The sequence below is a fragment of the Chlamydotis macqueenii genome, chromosome 3, assembly GCF_036417535.1.
Source record: "Chlamydotis macqueenii isolate bChlMac1 chromosome 3, bChlMac1.mat, whole genome shotgun sequence".
NCBI classification, from domain to species: domain Eukaryota; kingdom Metazoa; phylum Chordata; class Aves; order Otidiformes; family Otididae; genus Chlamydotis; species Chlamydotis macqueenii.
The window spans coordinates 67155465-67177002 of record NC_141558.1 but is presented as its reverse complement, the minus strand read 5'-3'; the positions used below and the strand labels follow the sequence as shown (position 1 = coordinate 67177002).

Here is a 21538-nt window from a genome sequence, read left to right as displayed (position 1 = left end):
AAACTGCAAAGTGTTACTTCTACAAAATTACTGACTACTATGCAGAATGATCCCAGTATTTACCCAGCTCAGACACTGTAGATCAACGGGCATGATAAGCTCACCACAATGGGCAGCTTCCTGGTTGGGAAATATCAAAGCTCAGACAAGCACGTGGAAAGGTTTGGGCTTTGCTGCCCTGTTAGGAAAGGGTGAGGTTCCACCTTTATTCTCCAGGAAAACTTCATTCTGTTAAACTGAGCTGTGTTTGGCAACCACAATCACTGCTACAGCCACTGTGCAGCTCAGGAAAGTGTGGAGTAATCATGTCATTAAGCAGTGTGCATGCTGGCTGTCTAATCACAGCTAACGTAACATCGCACTGGTCTCTGAGGCACAAAGAGGCAAGCAGAAGGCTAAGAGCACACAGTTTGTTTCATTGCATGCCTTGGAGGAGCCTCAGCCGTGCAGAGAAAGCCAGCTGTGCATGACCATTCAAGTAGTGGCCTTAAGCTGCTATGAGCCATTCAGGCTTCTCATTATTCAACGTTTTGGGGAGGAAACATTCTCTCGAGAGAAGGCTGGAAGTGGTCCCTGTGCAGCCACAAAAGAGAAATGGAGCTGCAGCAGCTATTTCATAGCTACTTCAAAGGCTGCTTAATTCTGCTGCTGACCTAGTGAGGGCAGGTAAACCTCCCTAGCAACCCTGGCACTTTTCCCCAGGGCTGGCAGTCCCTATCAGATCGCACACCTGATCTCACGTAGTGCCTGGCCTCAACCTCCTGTCCTCAGAAGACTCTTGCTGAAAGCAGGAGGTGAATTCCTGCTCACCGCACAGTGCCTCCATGCTCTCTGCTCACCTATATAGCCAGCATAGTAAAAGAAACTTGTCTCTTACAGACAGCTGGAATTGCCAAGAGAAAACAATGCACAGATAACACAGGCTTCACCAGGGTCATTCAGATCTGGTTTGCTGGGATCCCTGTGCAAGTCAGGAAGAGTTTCTTGGGTCATAGCTATGCATCTTGGCCCAGAACATCAATAAAGTGATCCTCGGGCCAGCCACGCTTGCGCCCTGTTCTCACCAAAGCCATTAGGATCAACAGGGAAAGATGTCATGGAAAGCAATTCAAAGCCATGACAGATTTTCACAGGCAGCACTAAGAAACAGGATGTGGAGTGTCCTCCACATAAGATAACATCAGGAGATCAAAACTTAAGCCTACAGTCCCTGGAAGTGCGGGATATAATAAGTAGAGCAGTTAATTGGCTGGTTTTCCAAGAAATATGGGCACATAGCAAGTAACAAGTCATGTCCACATAGATGCTGGTGGACCTGTGAAGTTGCAAAGCAATTTCATGTTTCTGCAGCTTGCAGAACAGCAATATTGATCTTCATCTCCTGTAACCTTTAATGAGCTCATTCTTACCAGTCCCCCGAAGAAGGCAAATATTGCTGTTTCTGCTTTTCCAGGTGACAGATAGATCCAAAATGGCTGAGATGTGAAGTCTCAAAGGCACTTAATTGCCCTTGAGGATCCAGGTGTAAACAAACCACCTGGACAAAGCAAGCAGCCTGCAGCACAGCAGGAATACCAGGGCTGTTCTAACACCTCTTCACTTGGCATCCTCCCTCTGAGGGACAAAGCCACAGAGGCATAAGCACAGAACAGGAAGCCCCTCAAAACTTTCACGGTCACACCTTTGAGAACGTGACACAGAACTGGTCATCTTCTTCAGACCATCTTTTATCTCCTAATTCTGGTTGGCAAGGAAAGCCTGCTAGGGCCTGCATGTGTGCAGCTTCTGTGTGGATGCTCAGTAGAAAAATAAGGAGTTTCTTGCCTTGCTCCACTAACCATGCACACACTTTGCATCCTCTATCAGCCATACTTGAGTTTGCTAGATTTCAATTAAGTAAGATGACAGAGAGACAGCTTAACAAACTGCATGACTACAGGTAGGCTTTTCCAAGAGAAGGGCTTTAATTCCCGTTCATAAAGACAGATACTTTTTTCTTTCCAAGTACAGCTAACTCATAACATCAGAAACATTGAAAATGTTCACGTAGTCATAAAGCAGGCAGAAATGTGCATGGATGTTAGGATATAAAACACTTGGATGGGTTCTTTTTCCCTCCCACTAACACTGTTTTTGTTTTGATGATGTACATTTGCTACACAAAAACATATTTTGTGTCCATCTCTCTGCTGTTACCAAAATGAAGACTCCATTAAGGCAACTACTACTATAGCCAGGTACCCAACAGGTGTACACCGTGGATTAAGAACAAAGAAGTCACATTTGTTGTGTAGCTCTCCGTGGGGCTTTATGTGAAAGGAACAGCACAGTGGATGTGATTTGTATTTAAAATGCACGGACCTGACCTTTGGTCAGGCAGCAAACTGCCAGCTTACTGTTCATCTGCAATAAAAGGGAGAGAGAAGCTGCTGAACTGTGTAAAAGGACTAGACCTCACTACCAGAGAACCTGGGGGTTGTATTTTTTTTTATTCTTGGTTATTTCTATTTACTCTTTGCTCTCCTTTTTACTTAGAGCCATGAAATCATAGCCTATATGCTTCCAAGAACTGGAACTGCCCTTCCTCTACCCTCTCCTCCCTCCAAGCTGCAAACAGATTGCTTCTACAAACCAGAGCTTGCATTTCAAACGTCACCACTGACTTTTGTTCTGGGTTTCTTCTAGCCAGAGTGTCTGTAGCAGGAGGTGGATGCTGGAGCCTGTGAGGCCGGCTCTGTGGTTAGAGGTGTGCCCAAAGGGCTGATCTGCAGCATCAACAACTGGCAGATAGGCTGTAAGGTTTCAAAGAGCTGATTTGGCAGCTGTTGCGCCCTACCTAACCTAGCTACAAACTTGCTTGACATCTTGTTCCTCAACACAAAACACTGCACACTACAAGAACTTCACACTGAGCACAGGATCAACAAGGGGAAAGGAAGGCAGCACGGAAGAAGTGGAAGAAAGAAATCTCTTCTGAGCCCTGGATTTGGTTTCACATGAGTTCACAGGCTCTTCCCTTATTCCTAAGACATCGTTCCAGTATTGCTGTTCTGGCATGTGTAGAGCTTTCCTAATGTTAGCATCTAGCTAGATGCAGTAGTGTCTTGTTTCTCTTCATGGATTCAAGACACAGTTCCTAACAAAGCAATCAAATCACAGAAACACTGTGGATGATTTAAATTTAGATGTTAATTTCCCATAAACAAAAACAGAAACAAAAAACCTGTGACTTTTTTTGGATAGGTTTCAAAATTTGAAATCCGTGGGGCCCCTCTGAAGTTACAACTATTTTTTTGTTTGAGTTTGCTGGGTTTTTTTTTATTTGTTTGTCAATGAAGCTCTCCAAAGTCACAGCGGCAGGAAAACTCCCCATAAAGAATTTCAGCCTTCCAGTGGTTTCAGCATATCCCTGCTGGCATTTCCAGGCCTCTCCCCTTGGAGCATAGGAATCAATCCTCTTGGATGGCAGTTTCAGCACACAACATATCACTGTTGACATTCGAAGTCTTAGGGATAAAGGCATCAGTGGGTTCCAGCTCTCACATGGCAGCCAGTGTCCTCCGCTGAAAGCCATGGTAGTTCCTTGCTTGACAGACTGCACTTTTTGCAGACCCCCAGACAACTCCGATGGATCAGCGCCGCAGCCTGAGAAAGAATGCGTGCTTGCACTCCTTGCTGTCCAAGGGATAATATTTGTCATAAAAATCCAAAATGTATTCTTCAGTCTTAAATCCAAACTTTTGGTAGAGCAGCATAGCAGGGTTGCTTGCAGAGACGTGAAGGGTTACATCTTTGCCCATGCAGGTCTGCCAAGGGAGGGGGAGAAAAAAAAAAAAAAAGAAAAGTATCACAGCAAGAGCATGAGACAGCCTCTGGGGGAATGCGGAGGTGAAGAGATTCATCAGTTCAGGTATTCAAGTTACTGAGGAAATGTGAGAAAATCGCAGGCCTTGACACAGAAGTTACCACACATAGCAACAGCTGACAGGCAAAGGGAACACTGCTGTTCCTCTGAGCCTTTGTTTCTGGGAAACATGGACTCTCTGACAAATTAAAGCAGGTTTTGGATTATCATTTGTCAACAGCAAAGTAATTGTTAATTAGAAATAATCTCGGTGTACAGCACTGATCTCAAATACTTATAAACAATGGCCTGAAGAAAAGACAAAACATGCCAGAGGATCAGGCACCGCGCTCCTCCCTGTCAGCAAACAGAGCTGAGCTCTCTGGGACCACGCAAGCAGCCCCAGCGCGCCTCTGGGCTGTCACGCTGGAATTCCTGTCTATCCCACCCAGCTCCTCTCCCATCCTTCAGGGCACAGCACTCCTCCTGAGAAAGGCAGGGAATTCAGTTCAGACAGCAAATGGCATGGCTGAAGTTACCTTAAAGATCCCAGATGATCCTAACCAGCAGCTCTCTGATAAGATGCTGATATAATACATTTTTCTTGCTTTCATCTAGTGTTTTAATAGCATTCTATTTATATTGAACGTATTGTAACTCTAAGTGGGAACAGAAACACCCTTTAGGAAATTTCCATGGTAGATTATTCAAAGCGAAAGCTCTCATAGGGATTTAAGTGCGGGGTGGGGGGAGGAGGGGCACGGGCAGGTAAAATAATCTGGATTCGTTTTTGGGAAAAGGAAATTGGAATGAGATATAAGAAGATGCAGTTTGGTCCTCTGGGCTGGATGCACTAGAGCGTAACTTCTGAAAACAAACCCATCATCAAGGCATCATTCACATCAACAGATTTTCTGTTCAATTACGCTGTTCCCAAGAATCCATCCCTAAACTCAGCACAATGATCCCAGAGACAGAGAATTACCCTTAATCCAGTCTATGAAAGAGGCTCGATCTACAAAGAGCAGAGCCTGGTGTCAGCCCAAGCAGGCTGCGAAGCAGCACATACAGTCTGACAATTGAGGAACAGAAGGTCACAACTACCATTCCTTCTCTTCCATGTCTAAACACCTTCTACCACTGACAGATACTCAGCAGTGGAAAAATAAATTAACATGAACTGACAACACACTGGTGATCTCTCATTGCCTGCAAGCCTAATCAGCCTCCAACCTGCTTGGCTCTCCTTAACATGATAATTTCATACTAGTTTACCTGCAAGCAGAATTAGGTTAATTAGCTGTGATACATCCTACAAAAAGCAGTGATGATTTTGTACAGCTGACTTACCAACACATCCCAGCTCTGCTGGAGAGACATGAGTCCAGCTGCTGGATCCCTGCAAACCCTGGCGCATCGTTCATGCCTGTTCTCACTAGGTGTTGACGTCTCACATTGACAGACTACAGTTGAGGACAGTTTACTTAAACACCTTACAGAGAGATGCTTGGGAAACGTAAGGGGTGAATTTAAAGTAGGTTGGTTAGTGGCCTGTGTCAACACGTAGAGCAAAGAGAGGTGGACACTGCAGAGAGCTGTGTAGGTAAAAGAATTACCCTCGGGTGGCCCAGAAGAACTACCCTCAGTGGAAACTGCTTTTCCAAGGTACAGATCACTGTTCCCAAGGCTCTGCCAGCACTCCCTACTTCTCTTCAGCCAAATGAGTATGAAAAAAAAAAAAAAAAAAAAAAAAAGAGAGAGTTTCAATGGCGAGTTTTTGCTAGTGCAGCTCATCTTAACTGAAACAAGTTAAGAAATGTTTCACATTGGCAGCTCTGCCAAGAGAGTTCAGCAAGTGGTAAAACTGTGGGCCCTGAAGAGGCACAGTTGGGCTCTGAAAAGGACATCTGTCTGCATCCTTACTCAAAATTAAGCTGGCTTTCCTGCAATTTAATTCAAGAAAGTGAATGGAATGAAGGCCACCTGAATAACAGTATTCATTCAGAGATTTAATGAAGTTTAACTACTTTAATACCACCCGTTTAGTTAGCTCAGATTAATTTTCCCAAGTGTCTTTGTGGAACAAAGCCCAGTACAAGCTAGTTTGAAAAAAATTGAATGAGGTTGCAAACACTTATTCTTTATCTTCATCTCAGCTGGATTTGAATCAAAGTATTAAAAGTGAAAGAGAATGATTAAGATCAGTTAGTGATTTAATGCAACAGCCACAGTCACAGAATAAGCCTCCAGGTGTAGCCAAGAAAGCTGCAATAGATTCTAACTGAACTTCTCCGCTATTATCTCATTTTCGCCTTTAAACCCCAAATTTACGGTACTACTGTTATGTGAACCACTATCGGTACTAAAGAACACAAAGTTAATCCCAAGTCAAAGTCTACAGCAACTCGGTAATTCTGAGGACCTGTCCAGTATGGTTGTTCTTCTAAATACATTTTAGTTTCGGCTTTTTAGTTATTTCCCCCCATAAATGTTCACATGGGCTGCTGACAATCTGTGCAGGTGTTTAAGCAAAGAAAGGGCAAGGGAAAGTGACAGAAAGGAGGAACACAACACTACTTACTTTCTAATATTTGCATGTGTGCACACAAGGAAGAAGGGAGAGCTAGTTAGAGATATGGAATTTTTTTCATTACCTGGATAAGATGGTAAATCATGAAGGTTGCAATCCCAGCTCTTCTCCACTCAGGATGAACTAACAGAAAAGAGATGTAAGCTTCATTGTATTTCACGTCTGGCACCATAAAGCCAAAGGCAATAATAACTTTCTTGTAAAGGACGACAACGCTGAAGTCTGGATACTGCAGGCATTCTGACAAATCAATTCCTACAAAGAAACAGAGAAACAGCAGTTGTAAGCATTGCAAACCAAAAGAAAGGTGTCACACTTGCACAGAAATTCAGGGTTTTAGGGCCTTTTAGAAACACTCACTTGATCCTTTCCTTTATTTCAAAGCTCTAAGATCAAGAGATGCTTTAACTAGACACCAAGACAAAATGAGACACGCTTACTAGCGGGGATTCTTGCATCAAGGAATTAACAAAGCTGATTTCCTCCCACATGACTTGAGGATGAAAATAAAACTCTAAAAGCACATTCTCTAAAATAGAATGGTTAAAAAAAAATTTAAAATAACATGATCTCATCACCCAGCTAATCTTTCCTTGGTTTATAGTCTGAACCATATCAGCAGACTCTACTAAGGACCCAGTTCTAAATATCCATGTGGATAAAGATACTTGCATTTGCAAATGTTTGCTGGATTGAGTCCTAGTAAATGTGTGCCCCTTGCCTGGGTTTCCCAAGAGCTACAGTAACATTAATGGGTAAGGGTTTGCTTCTTCATTTCACCTGGGCTGGGCCAGCACCAGTTTGGTGTACACCGTTCCTATTCCAGTTGGCTAACGCCAAGGATTTGCCTGCAGACAAGCAAAGGGGGGCAGTTTAGAGTGTAGCAGCCTCACAGACTGGGTGAACCGTCCCATTCTTCCTGCAAACTCTCTCCAGATGCAGTGGATATGAAACTGGCCTTCAGCTCTGGTAGCATGACCTGCCTAAAGTTCCTTGCTCTTTTCTCCACCTGGCCTTGAGCTCCTCCTCCTTCATCTGTTGTGCATACTCAGCTGTTGTGGAGCTGCACTGTGAACCTGCCCGCAGCTTTCAATGCTATCAAAACATTTGCTTTTAGCATGCAAATTCTCTAATCTGGGGCATGGAGCAGCCTCTCAGGCAGTGGTGCTTCTGTGAGTCAGAGGCGGGACAGAAAGGCCTGAAGCCAGTAACTTCTGAGTGGAATTTCTTACCTTGCCCTAAGAGGATCCACACAGCATGTTAGGGCCAAGCAGTGCAGTTCACAGCACGGAAGACTGCTTGGTAATTTGTGTGGACAGGCTCTAAATGAGGTGCAAGACATAGCGGAACTGTACCATAAATGTTAGTTTCAGCCTCAAATTGGCAATCACGGATATATTTGGAATGTGGGATAACAAAATAGCAGAGTACGTTTTCCAGTTATGTTTATCACTCTTGATGAGATGCAAGACTTCATAAGGCACCAGACAAAAATAAGCGGGTGAATTATTTTCTTGCTGGAGAGTAAGCTGGGTGGAGTAAGACGTGGGAGGAATCGATTGGCAATAGGGAGCCACGTTAATTATCTCAAGGCTGCAATTGACTGTGAAGTGCTTTACAGCATGTCTGTGCAAGAATCCTACATTGCCCTGAGCATACTGACGTCTATGAAACGGTGCCGTCCCCTCAGCATGCAGTTATTCCTGTAGGAAGATGCTTAGCTCAGTATGGTTTACCACTCGTCTGCTCAGGAGACGTTTCCCGTTAGGACATGAAGGCACAAGATACCGTGAGAGACAACAAGGGGGAATCTTGCTTCACATCAGCTCATTTGCGGTAACTACCTGCAAACTTGTTTCTGCCTTGTGAGAAACAAGAAGAGCTCTGATGGGAAGGATATGGAGTGGTGGAAGAACTAAGGCCTGGGTTCACCTAACCTGGTGAAGTGCCTAAAACTTAAGAACTCAGTCAATGAGAGCATCACTACTGGAAGGCAGCTGAGCACACCCAAGATACCAGTTTTTGACAACAGCACCCCATCCCCCACGCACACATGCTTCGGGTGCCTAAACTTAGGTAGAATTACAGCTGTTTCTCTGAACAACAGTGCTAGCCTAATTATGCCCTTCCAGCTACGTATCCCACGCCCTCCCCAACTGTAGGAGCCTGTTGTGAAGCTAAACCCTTCAGGTCCACAAAGACACTGTGCTTTATCTCCTGAAGTATCACCACCTTGCTTACCTCTCCTGCTAAAACAAAACCAAGGTGCAATAAATCATATAATTCAGCCTCAGAAAATTCGCACCACAGAAGAGAATTTGACTCCTGTTTGGAGACGGAAGGGAGTGTCAGCTTTCTGATTTAATGATGAACAGTTCACAGTCGGGTGGAACACACCCACACTCCTTATGTTAAATAAAACAGGGTGAGTCCTGAAAAACTTAATGAAGGTGCGACTCAACTTGGCCAGGACTTCAAATGCATTATCAGAAGAGGAGAGACTATGACAAAGGGGTTCAGCCTCTGTTTGGATTGCAAGTGTCTCTCATGAGCTCCAAAACAGCTTGTGAAAGGGAAGGCATGCCACCTTATCTCCCCTCGAATTGTACAATTTGGACAATGAGTAGCACAAAGAGATCCTGACTGCAGCATATGAGCACTGCTGAACTACAAACCCTGTTGAATCACTATCTGCAAATCAAAACATAAAGCAAACAGTCACTTGGAATAAGAGTGTGTACTGTTTGTACTGGGCTTTTCTAAATTAGACCGCCACGTTGTTTGCTGATCAGAAGCTGATCCATGTAACAGATGAACATCACTATTATTATTTCAGAAGAACTACAGACTACAGCCTCATAACTTCTCCCACAAAGGGCAGTCACTGTCCCAGAGAGCCTACAGTTCAAGAAATGACCCAAAAATCGAGAGCCAAACTTTCCCATACCTTGCAAATACTGAGGCTTGAAGAAATAAAGGACACCAGAGTGAAGCTTGCAGTTGTAAATGCAATTTCCAAATCTCATTCCAACATATCCAGCTTACAGCTACTACAGAGAAACTTTCTTATGAAGCTATCGATCTCTGGTATAAAACTGTTTACTTTCCCCTAGACTCTGCAAAACATTTCACAGGATGCTTAATTTTAGTAACTGACTACTCCTATTGGCATCGATGGTGTTACCAAAACAACAAGAGCTGTGCTAATTAGGGCCTAATTGCCCAGTTCTAAATGATCTCAAAAGACAAAGACACCAAGTCCATGTCTCCATCTCAACCGCATTCCTATGACATCTGATAATGGTTTTCTAAGAACTGAGCCAGGCACCAACTGAAGAAAAATTTGGCCCAAGAATATTTTCTCCTGAACAAAACTACTTCCTTCTTAGAAAACCAAGTACTGAAGGAATCTTACCAGGCCAGAAGAATTCGTGGCACATGGAGTTTATAGTAGGGATGTGATTAGGGCGAACGTAGCAGTAATCAATGGGTGCTTCTGGCTCAGCCTTCCAGTTGAGATCATTCCTGTGTGGATACGCCCGGATTTCTGCCAGCAGTCTGAGTTTTGGGGGCTTTGTCTCATAATCGCGCCTGCCAGTAACATGAAAAGCAAACACAAAAGGCAAGTGAGCAACAATAACTGCTACTGCAGCTGAATGGGTACTGCCCATGGAGTGTTTTCTGACATGCTCAACTTGGAACAGAAGAACAGTCTTCCATTCATGTAGGAAAGCAGCACCCAGCTCAGCAAAAACACCCTTGTGTCAGAGGCCAGGACACTTTCCGGATCCGCAGTACAGCAAGCCAGTCTCTCCTTACAGCAGGAGCAAGGAAATCACAGTTCTGACCCAAGAGCAGGTGCAACTTGCATTGAATGACTACGGTGATTCCCTCTCTGCCCTGCCCTCTCTTGAAGATTCCCCTTTCCAATGCAGAGCCAGTTTAACCACTCAGCTAAACAAAACACTGTCCTTTCAGGTTACCATAGTATACTGGGCTGTACTTCACAGATGAGTGAGGAGCACTGCCCAAGAAAGGTGTCCTCTCCATGAGCTGTCAGTTCACAAGCCAAGAGCAAATTCGACCTCTGACCAGCTGTACCTGATGTAAGGTTTCAGGACACGGGATGTGTAAGGACTGACAATACTGTGGTCTGTCAGCAGGTCTTCTGAGCCTACCAGTCGATACAGAAACTTTGTCGTTTGCTGTCGATATCCCTTCATGGCTGGCAGCATTGTCTAAATGCACAAAAAAAATGCAGAACATTTTAGGAAAATTAGTCAATAACACAGGGGAATCATATCAACAGAGGGAGAATAAGGCCCTTTCAATGTGACAGGATAGACTGCACCTAGAGCATGATGGACCCACCTCACAGGACTCTGCTGTGCACTCTCAAATTTAGTGCTCAAACCTATGAGCTCAGAAAAACACTGCAAGTGATCTCCCTCCTACATAGCATGAAACAGCAAATGCCTATTTGGGTACTTCCAGGCCTCCACCATCAGTGTTTGGGCAGGGCTGGAGTACAAATACATAGCCATTTGTGGTGCTAACAGTGACAGACAGCTATGCTGTATGAGCATGTCCCAAGAAGAAAGGGGTTTGTGAGAACACTGGTGAGGACACGGCCTGAAGTCAAAATGAGTCTTGTTCACATAATCCTTTTCACTTTGTGAGTTGGATAACCTCAAGGTAACACCGCTGTCTGCAGCAAAAGGTCTAAAATAACCAGTGCCAAAAGCACAGTTAAGATTTAGAAACTCACCTGGTATCTGTCCAAGATCCTGAAGTCCTGGCTAGTAGTTCTGTATGTTGCTTGCCCTACTGGGGACCTGGAAACACCTCCTTCTTTGGCTCCGTAAATCCCATCAACCAAGAGCAGTGCAGCGTTCACAACTTGGTCCAAGTCAAAGAGTGGCAGTCCTCTTTCCCTCTTGGCCTGCCTGACTATCAGTTTGCGCCTCAGTCTCCGGGCCTCTGGGGTCATGCTCATGGCATTGGGACAGGCTTCCAGTCTCTTCAGCAGCAGCTTTTCCTCATAGATACTAACAGAGGTGTGCTTGGGAGCTCTGGGTTTAGCATCCTTTTCCAGCTGTGGCTTCCTCTTGTCTCTCCCCCTCACCTGCAGAGACGAATTTGATTCTTCAGGATCTTCACTGTCACCTTCCATCCTTTCTGTTTTTTCTTCTTCACTCTCCACCTCTTGCTTGATCTGCTCGGCTGTCTTCACTTTTTTCCTACTTGCTATCACAGTGCCAGCACCAGCCGTCCCACTGGGAGGGGGCACATACTCTATTCCTGGGTCTATGACTCCATCCCCTTCCATCTCCTCATCATCTGTTCAACAGATCAAAATAATCCAGGAAAAAAATATAAACACCAAAGCCCCACTTCAAAAAGGGTTGTCACACGACTTTTCTGCTAAGGAAAAATAATGCAGGTTTACCCAACACACTCCATTTTCTACATACTTCTGGACCTCCTGATTTTGGACAGCAAACAGCATAAGGAGTCCAATTTCAGGTCACAGAATCAATCTTCCTGCAGTTTGGCATCTGAGCTGCACGCTCAGGCTCTTTGACAAAAGTTAAATTGTTGAAAATTCCTGAAGACTGGGGATCAAATGGTCAAGCTGGTGAGCTGTATTTTCAAATAGCATACCTTGGAGAAGTTATTTTTAATTTGAGGGAACAATTAGGAGTTACAGAAGCGCAGGATTTGTCCCTCTACAGAACCTGACTGTCCTTCCTTCCATCAAGAAGTGCTTTATTCTCTACTTTCCCAAGTAGATTGAGGTCTGGCTCCTTAAGGAACTAACAGCATTCAGCCTGCATCACTGCTTTGCAACCCAAACAAAATTTAGCATCTGTTAATCGGGATATTCAAACTTATAAAACTTACAAAACCAGAACGTTACCATGAGAATAAAATTTCTCCCATTTAAAAACATTTGAGACAAAATTAGAGTTTGTTGCAGTTAAATGCTTATGCTGAGTGGTGCAATAATTGCTAGGTGAAATCTTCTACCCACTGTTTCTTCAGGATCCTTCAGAAGATGGTAATAGTGTCTCCTTCTGGGCTTAAAAGCTGGCAATACAACTATAGAAAACTAATCAATATTTATAGGCAGCTAAGACAAACAGAATTTTACCAGTTACTTTTCATCTTTTCTTGAAAAGATCCTGCAGCGCATTGGAAGTTGGTTTCTTTTTTTGTTTGTTTGGTTTTTTTTAAAACATCTTCCTTGATAACTATGAATGGCTTATCATTAAACAAAAACCATAGCATCTCTTACCATGAAACAAAGCTTGTGGTGGCATGACATCTGGGATGAGATCTGCTTCTGAGAGAAGGCTGGGAGTAGCTGAATGTGAGGCTGGAGTGCCAGGAGCAGAGAAGTCCAGAGACGGGGAAGGAGAAGGGCTCGTCAGAGGAGTACGATCTGAAGAGCTCAAGGAGGAGAAGTCAATCACCTCTCCCTTCTCAAGGACCATATCAGGGCGACGGCCTCGACTGGTGAATTTAACAGGAGTGGAGGAAGTACTCCGGTCCAGAAAGCCAGCTGCCTCCTTCTGGGCTCTCCGAATGTCCTTGGCTTCCTGAGTGCGAGATCTCTTCTCCTTCAGCTCCATGGCCGATTCGACTGGATTGCGGCTCACCCGTTTCCTGAGTCCTTCCACAGTAATGATGGGATCCAGAGGTGGCTTTGAAGCTGCTGAAGAAATAGTTTGCTTATTCTAACAGTCACTGAGCTCCTGCCGTCACTGGATACATACTATATGGTCAGAATAACACATTGACTACAAATCTTAGAAGATGTATTACACGTAGCAGAAAGCCAATGCACAACCAAAGCCTCATTAAATCCTCAATTTTCCTCCTCTGCATAGAAGGGAACTTGCATCCCATGACAAAAGATAAAAAAAACCCAACCCTCCCTAGAGCAAAGAGGAGCAGAAAAATTGTAGATTTCAGCTAAAAAACACCCTGCACAAATCTCAAAAGCCTTTAAATTAGTTAGCACAATGCAAAAATGTAATAAAATACGAGCTTCTCATACTACAGTCTATGCACCATAGTCCTCTTAAGTCATCCACTACAGCAGAGCAAAACTAAGAAACTGTCCGTGCACACAAACACATAGCTTTAAGTAAACTTTTCTCATGTCTTCCAGCATTATCAGCTCTGGCCCAGCTAGGAACCTACACACCACTGGGAGAAGAGTTACCTTTTGCCTTTAGTGCAGATGCAGACAGCTTCTCTCCTTCAGGTTTCATTGTTGGGGGTTTATTATGAACCAATTTCCACCATCCTGGTTCTCCAAATTCCTGTGCCCCTGAGCGGAAAAACAAGGGGCTCCCCACAGAGAGACAGCCAGCGACTGTGCTCCACCATGTTGAGGTCTTTTTCCTATGGTGGGAGAGGGGAAAACAAGCGTTGGGTCCCCACTCGCCAGCTGTGCTTTCATCCTGAAGCCTCCTCCCTCTGCCAAGATGGCAAGGGAAGAGCGCCTCTCCCACTGGCACTGATGCAGGAGGATGATGTACTCTCCACACCCCCACCCTCAAAGAGGTGAAAGACTAATTAATGGTTTTTCAAACAGAGAACCACTCTGAAGGGCAAGCTACAAGGTACTGGTGGGCTCTGATGCACAAAGCACTGCGTACATATGCTTCATAAATACCACGCCAATGCAGCATGGTGAGATGCAATTTTTCTTTTGTCAGTGAGCCACCATACACCAAGCCTACAGAGGAAAGGTCTGTTGTGCCACTGGAACCCACAGCTTTCAAATGCTGACGTTGCTACCTTCATTAACAATTTGACAACACAAGAACAGGAACAGGATCCTAGTGAGAGCTGTGTTGACCTGACATTGCAGAGCCATATTCCATTACTCAAGATGGAAAACAGGACTCTGGGCATACAGGATGGGAGCGGCAAGGGAAAGGTAGTGATGAAGGTGTCACTTCACACAGAAGGAAAGGCAAACTTAATTTAAATGCCTGCCTTGACTACTTGAGATTTCATTTAGCAAAGCATGCTCTCAGAGCTGTAGGACAGGATCCCTAAGGCTGAAATCACAAAGGGGACTGGGATATGACCACTCTGCCCTCCATAGCTGCAGTCTTGTCAGGCACTGCAGAGAAGCAGAGTTACCAGTCTGAGAAATAAATCACTGAGGACAACAGAGCTGCAGGAAGCAGCAAGGTAACAGAGTATGCATACTTGTCCCACAGACATAGGCATGCTTGGGGTTTTCTGCCATAAAACCTCTCCTGCAGCATGGGGAAGAGGATCCCTATTAGTCAACGTACCAGCCAGCCACACTCACTGGACTATGTTTGAAGCACACTTCTGGCCACTTGGAGGCAGGGAGCTACACTTCAGCTTTTCACTCTGTAGGGCAGTGTACTCTCCTGGGCATCTATGCACCTTCTGTTCCTCTAAGAACTGGTCACAGACATAATTAAAATGTCACTTAGGGAGGAAGTGAGAAGAAATATTTTTTAAATTTCTCCTGTAGCCAATAACAGAGGTACTCCCTTGGATACCGGAGAATCAGGTTCATGGTGTAGAGCCTAAACCCTTGCTTGCACAGGGTCTCGGGATTCCTTCTTGCCTTTGCACACATCCACTGGCAAAGACTTCAGTGCTTGAGCTAGGCTTGGCAGAGCAGGTATTCGCTGCTGTCAGAATGTTGCAATTACACATCTTGGGGTACTGACCCTCAAATGCAGGGGATTAAACTAAAGTGTCCCAGATCAGAGTCCAGAGCATTACAGTAAGTCTGGATAAGCTGTACTTTAATATTCCAAGGAAGTAAAGTATGGCACACCTTCAACCGCTACACATATGGTTCAGCTGTCCCTGCTCCATCAGTGGCCTGTCCAGGCAAGCAAGACTATGTCTGAGGCCAGTAATCACTTCATCTGAATTTAATCAGAGCAAGGAGTGCCCTGTTCCCTGGGCAGGTCGCAAAAGGCAGCAGCAAATCCTGGGAGGTGATGGCTCCCTGAGCAAGGGACAATGGGCCATGAGCTGCCTTCCCATCAGGGTCCCCGTGGTTTCCAGAGGGGACAAATACTAACACTGCTGAGAACAGAGCAAGGAGGCACAGACAAGCAATGAAGGCGAAGCCAAAGAGCAAATCTGCTTAGGGAGAAAGGCCAGATCTTACAACAGAGAAATGCCTGGGGAAGAAAAGCAGCTGTGTAGTCAATCAAATCTACAACTTCGGAGGCTTGTTCAGTTCCTTTCCTGCCTCCTTAGCACAGGCATTAAGTGAGACTTGGGTTTGACAGCTTCAGTGCGCTCTGAAAAAATGTGCCGTTCGCCTATACGGCACACAACTCATCGTGCCACGAAGGCTGCCCTTTACAAGAAGGGTTCATCACCCCTTTACAGCTTCTTTTTTTTACACACACTGAAAAACATTTCAGTGTTTGGTAATGCCTGCTATATAAAAGCTATTTTATTAAGATCCAAAACAAGCTAATAGAAAAGCACAATTTTTCTTTTGGAGACTAGATCCATACAAGTGCTTTATAGCCAAGTAATGTGGTACTTTGCTGAACCTATTTTTCTTTTTTTTTTTTTTTTTCTCCTTCTTTAAAGCCCAGTGGCAGCAGGACTAGCCCGTCTGTTGTGTCTACTTAGAAACACTCAAAGGCTTTGCCGGTTCATACACTACCTACAGGAAGAAAAGAAATAACCCAAAATATATGCATATATGTTGGTTTTGTGTGACATTCTTGGGGTTTTTTTCCTCACTAAGAAATGCTTATTCATTTTCAAGAGTACCCCTCATGCCTACATTCAGGTTCTGAATATTAAATTTTCCCATTTTCTCACTAGTGAGGCTCAACAGAGACATCACCAAATTAACCGGTATTCTTGTCCATCTGTATAATAGCTTTTCATTCCTTTGGCTCACCAGCCAGACCTTCATGGAAACATCACGTCTTTACCTGTTCCCTAATAAGAAAGTCCAGTGTTTCTCAATAAAAGCACAAATATCTTCTTTCCATCTGAAGTACCCCTGACGGCCTGTTCCTTCCAGAGACAAATTGTACATTGCCAGCATGACAACCTGGAACAGAAAACATTGGATATAAGTGAATCTTTTATTTTTCATCTGCTGAACTGCTCCTCACACCCACCACACACACACACAAATCTTGCTCCCTCATAAATATCTTATTTTTGCAACATCTCATAGGCAACTTCTGCAATCCATCTTCTTCCTGCTTTCATGCTGCCTGTTCTTGTCTTACTATTGTTAGATGCACATTCTCCCAGGGATTTCTCCATCCCAGGGGAATAACAAGCTGCCTAGTTATGCAGGTTTATGCTAAGATACAAGCTTTTACAGCAGTTGTATAAATTAATTATATCACAGCTGGGATCTGAATGTAGTGTGGAGGTAGGGAAAAAGTCTTGCTTCACAACCAAATTCAGTCTCACCTATGACATGCCTAAACTGAAGGGCAGATTTGAAAAATATCACACCTCTTTGTAAGTAAATCCTAGGTGATCAACTGCTAATTACATTTACCCAATTCATTTGAATACAACTGAAAACGTACAGCTGGGCTGGGACCATCTTTCAAGAATCACACAGCCTCGGTTGGATACCACTTCCAATAGGGACTCATTCTTCCCTGTCAGAGAGAAGTTTGAAATGTATTTTTAATAGGGAGATGGGTCTCCTCGCAGCAGGCTGTAACCTTCTGGAATGCATTGCTGATGATACCCAAATGAGGAAATACAGACAGCCTTAATGTCCCCTGTACCCTATTTCTGCCTCGCAACCCCTCTTAGTTGATAACCATTTATCTAGGATTTTGTGGGTTTTTTAAGCCAGGTGGGACAGTGGCTCAAGACTTCAGAAGCAAATCTGTTTTCAGCTGGCTAAAGACAAGGATCTGTCGAGGCCATACACTCTGGAAAAAAATCCAAAAATCAGTCCTTATTTTTCCTGCTTCAGATGAGCCTAGGGAAATAAGTGTCTTCACTAGTCAACTTTCTTCCTCACCTGTTTTGATTTTGTCTTTCCCTTTGCCACTCGGGACAGACCTGGGTGTAATGCCAGCAGTCTTTGCTCTCCAGAGCTGTAACTTGCTGAAACTCTGCTACGCCAACCTTTTCGCCTGCACAGCCCTGCACTGAGCACCATGAGAAAGCACTGGAGGCGTTACAACTGATGTTTTAAACGATCTATTATCAGACAGCACAACGCTATTGTCCCAAAGGTTGCAAAGAGATGTCTCGCACATACAGCCCGTTGTTAGCATGTGGATGCTAACAGCATTTAATGCTGAGCAGCAGCTACTGCTCAGTCAAGTTCATTTTATGCAGAGCCTGCCAGCACTGCCTGCCTGCTCCTCTAGCACCCTGCTTAGAGCAAGCCCATGTGCATCAGTCTACTCACATGGTAGTTGCTGGATAATGCAAATTATTTTGAGTGGTCAGGTGTGCAGGTGACTGAAATAGCATATTCCAGCAAGGACTGTTGCTAGCAAGTAAGCAGCCAGGTTGGAGTTTTGCATTCAGGGAGCTGGCAAGCCTTCTGCTTGTATGTTCCCACCTCACTAGTTTTACGTTTGCTCATATACACAAAAAACTGTTCATGCCTAGCAGCCAAACTGCATTAACTTTGCTTTTCCAAACCTGCCTGAAGCCATGAATTCATGAGCAACATAAGGGGAAGGGGAGAAAAAAAAAAAAAAAAAAAGAATGTGGTTTGTATTATTATCTTTCAATTAATTTACCTGCCAAATGTCCAAGTTCTAATATGCAGACAATCCTTAGCTAGTTAATTTCTGAAGTTCATGTTCCTTTGTTACCTATACCTGATCCTCCTTTTACAGGTAGCACATACACAACAAACAACAATTTTAGAAGTCCTGTGGTTGTACTGCCAGCACTTACTTGTTGCCATGTTAGTCGCAGCCGTTCAAATTGCTCCTTTCCATCTTCTGAGCAATCAGAGCAAGTAAATCTGAAAAAGTTATCTCCTTTGAGGTAGCTGAGCTGTTCTCTCAGTTGACCTAAAATGAATAGGCAAAAATCAATTTATTGGTCTTTTTGTAGGAAAAAATGCTGCAAAGGAGTTTTGGATTCCCTACAACATCAGGCAGAAAAGTGCTTTTTGCCTTTTTCCCAGAGTCCAGAAACCCAGACAGTTCCCAGGAAGCTCCAGAACTCGCTGTGATGGAAGGTACAGATTGATTTCACAGTTGCAGCAGCCACCAGTGACCAACGGAAAAGCACAGGCATCAAAAAGGGGCGTTCTAATTAACATCTGAACGCAGGTACAAAGTCAAGGATTTCCTTGTTTCTGCTGCATTGCTCATTCATTCTTGCTTCCCCAGGATAACCTATGTACTTCAGTAAATAACTGTTTTCCCACTCTACTTAAAAAAAGCTGACCTGTAAAAAAACCAAGGTATGCTAATGCAAAGGCTATCAAAATATACAAGCTTTCTCTTCCATCTCATCTTTCCAGTCACTGCTACATGTCTTGACAGCTTGCTTTTTCCCTGTCCATAAACTACTCCTAAAGTGAGGTTGTCAGTTCCTGTTTGAGCAGCCTCCAAGATGCACTGCAGCAGACATACTGCAAAGCTTTAAGGTATTTATTTCTCCTAGCAGGGGAAGATCTTCTTTCCTTCAGACTGCGAACCAAAAGAATGGCCCAACATTATCAGGAAATGCTTTTTCTTGACCGCAGTTGATAAATTAGGTCCCAGTCAGCAAAGCACGTGTAAAGCTGTGTAAAGCTAAGCCTGTGTAAAAGTTTGTCTTAACAAAAGTGATCTGCTGGGATAGAGCCACCTGTAAGACTCCACACATCCAAAGTTACAAGTTCTAATTCTATGACTCTGCAGGAGAGAAAAAAAAAAAAAAAACATCATATGAATCAAAACTTCTCAACTCTCCAGGGGTTAGTTTACACAAACATGAAAAATTTAAAAATAAATTCACAAGACAGGGAAACAGTTAAGACTACAGCATTTCTGAAAATTCACGCATGTAAGGTCTTTCTCTAAAAGCATGACACCTCTTTTACTGTATAATGGCACCAGATCAAGCATTTGCAATGAATGGATGCTCTGCTTCCTTAGTGAAATGCAGAATCTAACCATTAAAGTTGCACCTATGTCTGATGGGGAACGCCTCCCACACTTAGCAGATTAACAGAATTTCTAGATGGTGATTCAGTACAAAACGTGATAATTTGTCTGAGCTTGTTGGTGGCTTTCACAAGTGACAACTGATATCAGTATAACTGAACAATTAGCAAAGAGAACAGTATTTCCCTTTTCCAGCTCGTTTACTTTGCACATTTGTATGCAGTTACTGTTGCTCTGTGATTGGCTTTTCCTGCTCTTTGGATTTGTTCCACAGCAATGAGAGAGAGGAACATCTTTCTAAAATAAAAGAAATTGAGTGTTAAATCAAGTGCTTTCAGATGAGATATCCCATGCCATCTTTAACTCTACTCCATTTTTTTAATAATTAATAATTTCAAGTTAATATGTCCCTTTAACTGCATATTACCTTAATAGTACAATGCTGGTTCTGTTACATTAATATCAAAACACTCACTAACACATCTTGAGAGATTTCTACACTGTAACTTTTGGCAAATCCTAGGATGGCAAAAAAGGGGAGCTCTGACATATCTGTCAGGCAGGTGCCACCTGAAGAGTTCACAATTTCTAATCACAAACAAATAAATAAGAAAGCAAAAAAAAAAAACCCAGAAAACTACAAATAAAAAAAAAAAACCACAAAAAAAAAAAAAGCCAACAAAAACCCACAACCAGTGCTTAGCAATATCTAGCTTTTGGAGCTAATAATAGATCCGATAATCCAGAACTTAGAAAGTAGAGTCTAGTCTGTTATGTTGCTAAGAGCATATATCTTATGTCAAGCAGAGGTAGCAGAGGGATCAAGTTCTGCAGCTTGCTCCAAATGCCTCCCAAAGCTAGATGTACAAGCTGGACACGCTTCCGTGAAAGCTAACTGAAATTCACATTATTGGGAAACCACCAAGGTTGAGATTTAGCCAGATGCTCCACAGGTGTGCAAAATTGACTAGGAAAAACCAAAAAAAAAAGAAAGAAAGAAAAAGTAACACTATCCCAAAGCCCCTTTCTTCCATAGCAAGAGCTTTACAGTAAGGGTCATTATCTTTATCTGAGGGAGCAGAGAGGCCAAGTGGCCTGGCCAAAGTCCCCTAAACACACCAGCAGCAAGACTCGGGAAGGTGTGCGTGTTTCTGAAGTCATACTCATGTTTTCTACTAATTAAGGAAATCAATCTCATTTCTTTACAGGGTATGCCAGCTTTGGGCACCCACGCAGTTCATAGATTGAAGTGCCCAACGCACACCACTGGCATCAGGGCTCCATGCAATGCCAAGACAGCCTTTCTCCTCCAACACAGAAAGGGCAAGATACAGCTAAACAAGGGCAGCCCCGTAAAACTGGTATGCAGGACAGCGTAACCTCCTTGCAAACAGTAACCGCAGCAATGCAAGCAAGACACAACACAACCGGCAGGCTTACTTGCGGGAATCCACTTCTGGCACTTCTCGCAGTAATAGGACATCTCCTCCATCCAGGATGCGTCACCTTCGTCGCTGTTCAGAGAGTCCCCGCTCTGGTCATGCGATAAATCCACTGAAGCCTGGTCCTCAGACTCGACAATCAGGAGGGTCTCTCCTTCCACCTCACCTTCCTCCAGGCCCTCTGAGGTGGAGGTCCTGGTGGCTTCATCATCGTGGCGGCTCAGGAGCCCACTCATGTGAACGTTATTAGCCATCCTAGATGGTATCTGCATAACAAGGAGCTATTCCTCCCCACATTGACAAGTCCATCCACGCTGGATGTGCTGGCCAAGTCTCCACAGTCAAAGTACCGATGACAAAGGAAATGTTTTGTGCCCACCCTATAGTTTTTGGGACTGGATTATAACCTATATAAAAGAAAAAGTCTTTCACAGGTTACCTCTGTTTGCTGAAACGCTTGCAAGTACTTAGATACCAATGATCTCCAAATGTCTTTAATCACACCTCTAAAAACTCAGGA

At 43.9% G+C, this 21538-nt stretch overlaps 1 protein-coding gene across 2 annotated transcripts; it reads right to left on the bottom strand.

The window, feature by feature from the left end:
• Positions 1–1940: 1940 nt before the first annotated feature.
• KAT14 (lysine acetyltransferase 14) lies at positions 1941–21531 on the bottom strand. 2 transcript variants are annotated; one of them, XM_086745431.1, is made up of 10 exons: positions 21017–21531; positions 18372–18490; positions 16409–16530; positions 13666–13847; positions 12733–13149; positions 11203–11774; positions 10536–10672; positions 9850–10025; positions 6499–6689; positions 1941–3806 (listed from the first exon to the last, which is right to left on the bottom strand). In XM_086745431.1, the coding sequence occupies exons 1-10, from the start codon at positions 21288–21290 to the stop codon at positions 3633–3635; spliced, it is 2364 nt and encodes a 787-aa protein (XP_086601557.1). In that variant the 5' UTR covers positions 21291–21531; the 3' UTR covers positions 1941–3632. The 2 variants fall into 2 exon arrangements, with proteins under 2 accessions (XP_086601557.1, XP_010125289.2); XM_010126987.2 differs by having other exon boundaries at positions 12733–13152; positions 21017–21530.
• Between the last annotated feature and the right edge of the window lie 7 nt (positions 21532–21538).